The sequence below is a fragment of the Lytechinus pictus genome, chromosome 7 (genome assembly GCF_037042905.1).
Source record: "Lytechinus pictus isolate F3 Inbred chromosome 7, Lp3.0, whole genome shotgun sequence".
Lineage (NCBI taxonomy): Eukaryota > Metazoa > Echinodermata > Echinoidea > Temnopleuroida > Toxopneustidae > Lytechinus > Lytechinus pictus.
This window is the reverse complement of record NC_087251.1, coordinates 2,482,491-2,492,228: the sequence shown is the minus strand read 5'-3', so window position 1 is coordinate 2,492,228 and position 9,738 is coordinate 2,482,491. Positions and strand designations below refer to the sequence as shown.

The 9,738-nt window shown below is 35.6% G+C and overlaps 1 protein-coding gene across 1 annotated transcript; it reads right to left on the bottom strand.

Annotated features, from left to right (window-relative positions):
* Nucleotides 1-7,320: 7,320 nt before the first annotated feature.
* Nucleotides 7,321-8,064, bottom strand: LOC135154602 (RNA-binding protein 25-like). The gene is made up of 2 exons (XM_064101339.1): nucleotides 7,957-8,064; nucleotides 7,321-7,827 (listed from the first exon to the last, which is right to left on the bottom strand). Exons 1-2 carry the CDS (start codon nucleotides 8,062-8,064, stop codon nucleotides 7,321-7,323), a joined length of 615 nt encoding a protein of 204 aa, XP_063957409.1.
* Between the last annotated feature and the right edge of the window lie 1,674 nt (nucleotides 8,065-9,738).

Genomic DNA, 9,738 nt, shown 5'->3' with positions numbered 1-9,738 from the left:
ACAACCTGAATGAACAAATGATAAGAATAATAATCATTTATTAAATGATGATGATGACGATAATTATAACAGAATTTATATAAGTACTTTTTGCCAGATGAAAATACAAAGCGCTGCTATCATTACCCTGACTTCAGCTCCAGCTACCACTTTTTCAACAGCGCTCAGTACATGTACATTCAAAGAATTAATCCTGGCAGGTACCTATTTACCTCAACTGGGTCAAGTGCAGCACAGTGTGCATAATTTACTTGCTGAAGGAAAACATGCCATGGCCAGGATTCGAACCTGTGACCCTCTGTTTGAAAGGCGAGAGTCAGAACTACTAAACCACAATACACCCATATGATGATAATGATAATATGCTAATGATGATGATGATGATGACGAGGAGGATGATGGTGTAGATAATGATGATAACGGTGATGGTGATGATAAAAATAATGATGATGTTGATAATGAAGGTGATGGGGATGATGATGATGGTGATGATGATGATGATGGTGGTGGTGGTGATAATGATAATGGATGAAACAAAACAACCGGGTTAATCTTGTTCAACATTCAAGAAATTCTTCCTGGTATATCATCTACATTATAATAATTTCAGGATACTCTGACTGTAAAATAAAGAATGAAATAAATAGTTAACAGTCAATCATACAAATATATTCAAAGCAATGTAGGAATGTAGGCCTTATCTCACATTATTAATACAAAACAACAATAGAAAAAATATATACCAATCATATCCTTAAAAAATGTATTTAACCACAGTATGGCATAAGATATTCAATGATAATCCATCTTGGAATGTACATTCTTATAGAAGACTCTTGACTTGGGCCAATCTAATTTACCCGAATTAGGATAACAATTAATTTCAATTAAACATTTTAAATGATTAACTTTAATGTTGAAAGAAGTGGGATTCTAATAGTGCATTTCACGTTTTCTTGATGAATTTGTTGGTGGAATATCCATTACAGGAAGAGGGGGGAAGTAAAGCATTTACAGATTGAGCATGTTTGATCAGGTCTCTGAAATAGCTTGCACATAACTGGGACATGGGTATCTATTACAGCACAGCCTGTATGGGCTTTATCACATCTATGTAGGGAAAGAACAAAGGCACTGTAATTCAAAGCATAGAGCAACTAACCACCATCGGGATCGGTGGAAATGAGGGATTTGGGGATAGTTTTATCCCTTGTTATCATATTATTTCATTCACAGAAACCTGGGTTTCAACCTACAAGAGAGATATGAGACTGATATTTATAAGCAGGTGGGCGTTATACACAGTTTATATAGGTCCAAGTTTCAGTGACTAATGATTTGTTAAAAAATTAAACCAAATTATCAGAAAGTTCATTTCATTATGGCTGTATGTAATTGAAAGATATGACTTGGAGCTGTATATAAACTGCATCTACAGTAGATCTTAACATAGTATACTCGAACATGTGAGTCATTAATCACCTCTAATGCATAATAATGGGTTTTATATCAAATGGAATAAAAAATTCACATATTAAATTTGCAAACAATATTTAATTTATTGTGTTATTCATATAATTATGATAATATTTTATTCATAAACAACTTTCATATTAAGTTTTTACAATCTGATAGTCATCAGGACTCAATATGTTTTAAAGAGCTCTGAGATTCATACAAACAATCTTTGAAATTGATCTAAACTTCCTTTTTCTTAAATATGCTTATTTTGATAAATTGAGATTGATCTATCTTATCTCTTTGTAAGACGGGGCGAAGGTCTCCCATAATTCTGGGTGACCACATGGGTAAACTTTGTTTCATCGGACAAACTTTGTTTAGTCTACCTTGCCATGTGTAAACATACTCATTTTTCTATCAAAAAGTATAACTCCAGTTAAAACACACTGTTTAAAAGACAACGGTATTATAACCGGTCATAATACTATGTGACTGATCATTGCTGGTCATAAGTATAATTATGCAAGAATCAAAATAATTGTCTGATGAAATGTGAACCAATCATGGAAATGTGATCCACTTCTGGGCTGTTTTACAAATAGTTTTAGCGTGACTTAACATTTCTACCTAACACACACATTATTCAACACGCATTCTTCTTAGTGATTACGCATCATTGCAGGTCCTAGGAGCATTGATCTGACCAATGCCTTGATGTGATACCACATGAAACACAAATAAGTGTAAGTTTTAGTCGATTTTTAAATCTTTGTTGGAATCCCCCCCCCCCCATTACCATTACCATTACCTTAAAAGGACCCTGTTGATAATACTGAGCCTATGAGGATTAACAAATTTAGTATTACAGGTTCATATGATTATAATGAATAAAGAGTCTTTGGGAAGTGAGTAACGTAGAGGGATGTACTGTAGATCATACAGGATGGTGACTGTCGTAATGATGAGAGGAGGAGAGGCCAGCCTCATCAAATAAAATTTGTCAGCATGTATATGAATAATAGAAGGAGAATGGGAGACCATAGATGAGGAGCAGACAAAGTTTACCCTAACCTACGTCTCTCCTTTTCTTTATCCATCCGCCCTCCCCATCTCCTAACAAACCATGCTGGGAACGGCGTGTGACTCTGACGACATCGTCCAGTTACCATGGTAACTCCAGACCCACACTATTGAGTGACATGAAAAGCGATGATGCCGGTATTGGCATTAGTTGTTATCTGGCCACGATACTAATAATCTTACTTACTTTCTCTGACTGGCTTTCATTCTATTTCTCTCTCTCTCTCTCTCTCTCAGACTCACCATCCCACACACACACACCCTCACATAAATCTAACCAAAGGTTACCTACTCTGTTTTCCTCCCATCTCTCCCATCATAGGCCGGGGGTAAGAGAAAAAAACCAAGCTTCTTGCACTTTCAGTCCATTGTAACCCGTGAAACATCATAAATGAAGTCACAATACAACATACACTTCCATAATTTCAAAATTTCTTTAACTTCTGTAACAGAATTATTTAAAATTCCATGACTAATTGATCATGGGAAATACATAATACAGATTTACAAAGTAATGAAATCGAACTGAATGCTATACATACCTGCACAGCTGGTTGAAGGACAATTTTCATAAACATGAAACACATTCATGTATGATTTCCATGACCCCCCCCCCCAAAAAAAAAGACAATTTCCAGACCATTTGCTTTGAAATGAATTTCATTTTTCACTAGAAGACACTTTGATACAACATGAAAACAATGGACTCAGAGAGATAAAAAAATGATAATGAAAAAAAAAATGTTGCTTATAATACCGATTCACCGAGAAAGGGGGAGGGGGTGTTAACAAGGCTATACCAGAGTAAACCTTAAGATTTAATTCATATCATGCAATTTAATTTTTTTTCATAGCCCCTCCTTTCTCACTAAGATTTTCTCTTCTTCAGCTTCTGCTCCTACACTATCTCCTTCTTATTCTCCTTTCCATTTCCTTCTGCTTCCCCTCCTATTTTCCTTTCTCCCATCTGTTCATCCCATTCCTCCATTCTCTCTCCTCTTCCATTTTTGCTCTTCATCTTTCTCTCCTCTGTTCTCTGATTAAAGTTCATAAACTTATTTGCTTTCCTGCTACTTGATATTATTATGCCTTTAAAAGTCATTATTATTAACATTATCATCATCATCAGCAGCAGCAGCAGCATCATTAATATTGCCAGCAATCCAGGGGAGGGGGGTGAAAATTATTATCATGATCATCCATGTAATTACACTATAATAAGATTATTACTTTTGATACTATCAATATTAGCAAGACAAGAAGAGATAAAATAAGATAATTTTTTCTTCCACCCTTTGCTCCTCACCCCCCCCCCCCCCTCTCTCAATTCTGTGTTGCATCTACATTCATGTAGAGTGAGGCCTTCACTATAAAAGAAATCAAGCCCAGGGATGAGAGACAAGGAGAAAACCAATTTTGACATCACCTGGTTGCTATGGTAACATGTGACCTACATCATATAGTGACAAAGTGCGTGGGAGTAGACTGCTCTCTATAATGACAAATTTCTTTTCATCATCTTCTCTTTCTCTACCTAATGTCTATTTTTCTCCCTCTCCCCTCTATTATTCTTCTCCTTCCCCCTCTCTCTATTTCTCTCTCTCTCTCTCTCCCTCGCTCTCTGTTTCACCTCACCCTGTCTGAGTAGAATACTTAGTTTGGTTCTTTCAATCAACGAGCCATGTTTTGTATCATCCTTGAGTTCTAGCCTTCCATCCATAAAATCATTGAAAATTATCATTACATCATGTTTCACTTCACTTTCCTTTAAAATGAATGCAATCTCATTTTATTTGAAGCCACCCTTCCTTTCTATTTACAAAAATCAAATAAATCACATCCGTCTTCATTCGTTATCAATTAAGTTGTTTAATCTTTATAAAAAAATGAATGATGGAAAGTCTGCCTGATATTTCACTGGTTTTAATAAAAGCAGAAAAAATTAGTAGATAGTCAAATCATATTCAAGTGATTTCAGATTTGAAATAAGAAAGCAATCTTTTTAGCTTTAACATACTTTAGCAAACGTCATGTCCACAGATTTACCACATTTGGGATTTCAATGGGCTTAATATAGAAATAAAATCTCTTATGCAAATAAAAATAAGATTCTATAATTTTTTTGTGCATATTGGTATTATACCCTAAACAGACTTCTCAAACATAAAATTGAATGTAAATTCAATAACATTATGTCTATATAGTTTTTCTATATAAATCTATAACAAGAGTGAACAAAGGGTCTTTATTAACTAACCTGTTACCATTGGAGACTAATTGTGATATATAACACACATTCTATAGTCCCCGACCTGTATACAATTAACTCTGCCTAAAGTCAACCTTCCAAAAGTCCAATAAATGCCTGAAGTCAAAGCAATTATTTAGACCACATAATTCAAACATATGTTACACCATGTGAATAAAAAAAAATTACACCTTGTAAATCCTCAATTTAAGGAAAAATTGTGTAATGAACACATAATTATTATATATGGCGTGAAAGAGTATGTTCTCCAAAATAATTTGATACCATATTTATGTGGAATGTGTTAACACTTGGATGATCAGGAGATATTTTTGCAGTGATGGAAATTTTGATTTGTGCCAAAGTAAGGCATGTAATCTTAAATTATACATTAGTGCCCCCCTCCATCCTATCCCCTATTTTGCTGCATGAGTGTTTGATTTAGTTCAATTTAATTTAAAGGAGAATGAAACCCTTGAAACCAGCTGAATCCATATCAAAGAGAAAAATCCAAGAAACATATTGTTGAAAGTTTGAGGAAGATTGAATGAATAATAAGAAAGTTATGAGCATTTGAATATTGAGATCACTAATGCCATGTAGATCCTCCCATTGGCAATGCGACCAAGATCTGTGATGTCACACACGTACAACTCCCTCATTACTTTAGTACTTATTTTTACTTATATTCTCACTTTTATAGAGTCTATCACAAGGTGAGGTGTTCTCTTTATGAGAGGACAAGTACAGAGGTTTCACAACATTATATCATTGATGAATCGTTTGTCATATGATTAGAATGAGCAAAAAGAGATGTTTTTGGGTATATTTTCAGTGTCCAAAAGGGGAGAGTTGTTCATCTGTGACATCATAGATCTTGGTCGCATTGCCAATGGGAGGATCTCCATAGCATTAGTGATCTCGACATTCAAATGCTCATAACTCTTCTATTGCTAGTCCTATTTTACTCAAACTTTTGTTGATCTTATTCTTTGATTTTTCTGCTTTCACAAAAGCTAACTTGCTCCAAGAGTTTCATTCTCCTTTAAGATTTTCACTTTAATTCATTTTGCAAGCTTTGATCTAACCATATGAAATTTAATTTTGTTTTTATTATAAATAATGTGATTTATATTATCTTTGATTTTGTTATTTGTAATGTTTTCATTTCTTATGGTGACCCCTTTATATAAGCATTGCTTCTCTGGGGTCTCCGAGCCATCTCTGAAGTATTTGCTCTAACTTTTTTTTTCTCTTTTTGTGTGTGTGTTATTTTGTGAATCCTCATCTTGTTTTGTTAATACCTTTGATGGTTAAATAAATAAATTGAATTGAATAGTTGTAGGATTAACGAACATGTATATAATTGCAGATTTCTTTAACATATATAATGTTGAAAACAATGAATATTTAGATACTCTCAAGTTATTCCTCCTACCATACCCCTCCCCCTCTTACTCTCTCACTCTCACGATCCTTCTTCTTCTTTCTGATTTCTCATGTCTAATATGCTCTTCATTCTATCATTATCTCTCCTCTCATGTCTTATATGCTCTTCACTCTATCATTATCTCTCCTCTCATGTCTGCTCTTCACTCTATCATTATCTGTCCTCTCATGACTGCTCTTCACACTATCATTATCTCTCCTCTCATGTCTTGTATGTTCTTCATTCCATCATTATCTCTCCTCTCATGTCTTCTATGTTCTTCATTCTTTCATTATCTCTCCTCTCATGTCTGCTCTTCACTCTATCATTATCTGTCCTCTCATGTCTGCTCTTCATTCTATCATTATCTCTCCTATCATGTCTGCTCTTCACTCTATCATTATCTCTCCTCTCATGTCTGCTCTTCACTCTATCATTATATCTCCTCTCATGTCTTCTGTGCTCTTCATTCTTTCATTATCTCTCCTCTCATGTCTTCTGTGCTCTTTGATATATCATTATATCTCCTCTCATGTCTTCTATGTTCTTCATTCTATCATTATCTCTCCTCTCATGTCTTCTGTGCTCTTTGATCTATCATTATCTCTCCTCTCATGTCTTCTATGCTCTTCATTCTATCATTATCTCTCCTCTCATGTCTTCTATGCTCTTCATTCTATTATTATCTCTCCTTTCATGTCTGCTCTTCATTCTATCATTATCTCTCCTCTCATGTCTGCTCTTCATTCTATCATTATCTCTCCTCTCATGTCTGCTCTTCGTTCTATCATTATCTCTCCTTCCATGTCTGCTCTTCACTCTATCATTATCTCTCCTCTCATGTCTTCTATGCTCTTCATTCTATCATTATCTCTCCTCTCATGTCTTCTGTGCTCTTTGATCTATCATTATCTCTCCTCTCATGTCTTCTATGCTCTTCATTCTATCATTATCTCTCCTCTCATGTCTTCTGTGCTCTTCATTCTATCATTATCTCTCCTCTCATGTCTTCTGTGCTCTTTGATCTATCATTATCTCTCCTCTCATGTCTTCTATGCTCTTTGATCTATCATTATCTCTCCTCTTATGTCTTATATGCTCTTCATTCTATCATTATCTCTCCTCTCATGTCTTCTATGCTCTTCATTCTATCATTATCTCTCCTCTCATGTCTGCTCTTCATTCTATCATTATCTCTCCTCTCATGTCTGCTCTTCACTCTATCATTATCTCTCCTCTCATGTCTGCTCTTCACTCTATCATTATCTCTCCTCTCATGTCTGCTCTTCACTCTATCATTATCTCTCCTCTCATGTCTGCTCTTCACTCTATCATTATATCTCCTCTCATGTCTGCTCTTCACTCTATCATTATCTCTCCTCTCATGTCTGCTCTTCACTCTATCATTATCTCTCCTCTCATGTCTGCTCTTCACTCTATCATTATATCTCCTCTCATGTCTGCTCTTCACTCTATCATTATCTCTCCTCTCATGTCTGCTCTTCACTCTATCATTATCTCTCCTCTCATGTCTGCTATTCACTCTATCATTATCTCTCCTCTCATGTCTGCTCTTCACTCTATCAGTATCTCTCCTCTCATGTCTGCTCTTCACTCTATCATTATATCTCCTCTCATGCCTTATGTGCTCTTCATTCTTTCATTATCTCTCCTCTCATGTCTTCTGTGCTCTTTGATCTATCATTATATCTCCTCTCATGTCTTATATGCTCTTCACTCTATCATTATCTCTCCTCTCATGTCTGCTCTTCACTCTATCATTATCTCTCCTCTCATGTCTGCTCTTCACTCTATCATTATCTCTCCTCTCATGTCTGCTCTTCATTCTATCATTATCTCTCCTCTCATGTCTGCTCTTCACTCTATCATTATCTCTCCTCTCATGTCTGCTCTTCACTCTATCATTATCTCTCCTCTCATGTCTGCTCTTCACTCTATCATTATCTCTCCTCTCATGTCTTCTATGCTCTTCATTCTATCATTATCTCTCCTCTCATGTCTTCTGTGCTCTTTGATCTATCATTATATCTCCTCTCATGTCTTCTATGTTCTTCATTCTTTCATTATCTCTCCTCTCATGTCTGCTCTTCACTCTATCATTATCTCTCCTCTCATGTCTGCTCTTCACTCTATCATTATCTCTCCTCTCATGTCTTCTATGCTCTTTGATCTATCATTATATCTCCTCTCATGTCTTCTGTGCTCTTCATTCTATCATTATCTCTCCTCTCATGTCTGCTCTTCACTCTATCATTATCTCTCCTCTCATGTCTTCTATGCTCTTTGATCTATCATTATCTCTCCTCTCATGTCTTCTATGCTCTTCATTCTATCATTATCTCTCCTCTCATGTCTTCTGTGCTCTTTGATCTATCATTATATCTCCTCTCATGTCTTCTATGTTCTTCATTCTTTCATTATCTCTCCTCTCATGTCTGCTCTTCACTCTATCATTATCTCTCCTCTCATGTCTGCTCTTCACTCTATCATTATATCTCCTATCATGTCTTGTATGTTCTTCATTCTTTCATTATCTCTCCTCTCATGTCTTCTGTGCTCTTCACTCTATCATTATCTCTCCTGTCTTCTATGCTCTTCACTCTATCATTATACTCCTCTCATGTCTTCTATACTCTTCATTCTATCATCATATCTTCTCTCATAGCTAGTCTGCCCTTCATTCTATTATTGTCTCTTCCCACATACCTTGTCTGCTCTTCAATCCCCCATCATATCTGCCCTCATGATTGATGTGTAAGGAGTGCTACAGACGTCACCTAGCATAGCATTAACGCCACAAAACACCACACCATCATAGCGTCAGCACTCTCTATCCCGTCTTGAGCAAACATTGCAATGCAATTCAATCCACCCAACATCACAATGTCACAGTATCTTAATAAAAAATATCTTGATCTTCTTCATATCCTATCAGCTTAGGTGTGTCAGCCCCCCCCCCTCCCAATCTTCATCCATGCACAAGAGGCAAGAATATGTTGCCAAAAGGCACATTTTGAAGAAAAAAAAACTACCCTGGTTAACAAGGTAGGTTTGCATGGAACAATAAGGATGTTATCTTCCTCTCACATCAGGTGACTGTACTTTGCTAATGGTTGTCTTAGGATAAGGACTGCATTTGGCTCTGAATTGTGACGTTTATTTAGGATGCTGTCTAACAGTCAACATACACAGGGGAGGACTTCCTTTCTATGTATAAATGAATACACAGGCATGACATTCAAAATAGTAAATGCAAAAACACTGAGTTGTTGCTTAGTTTACAGACTTTTTTCATATTCAATGACAGGATTAAACATTGAAATTCAAATGCTATAAGCATCTTGTTCATTTTGTCTAACAGAAGTCCAAAATGAGATTAATATATATTACTTTTCAAATGTTCAAACTTAAGTTCTTGAAGGATTCCATAATAATAAAGATTTACATGAGCAATCACTTTATTATATACAGTGCATCCCAGAATAAAAAATTAACCCAT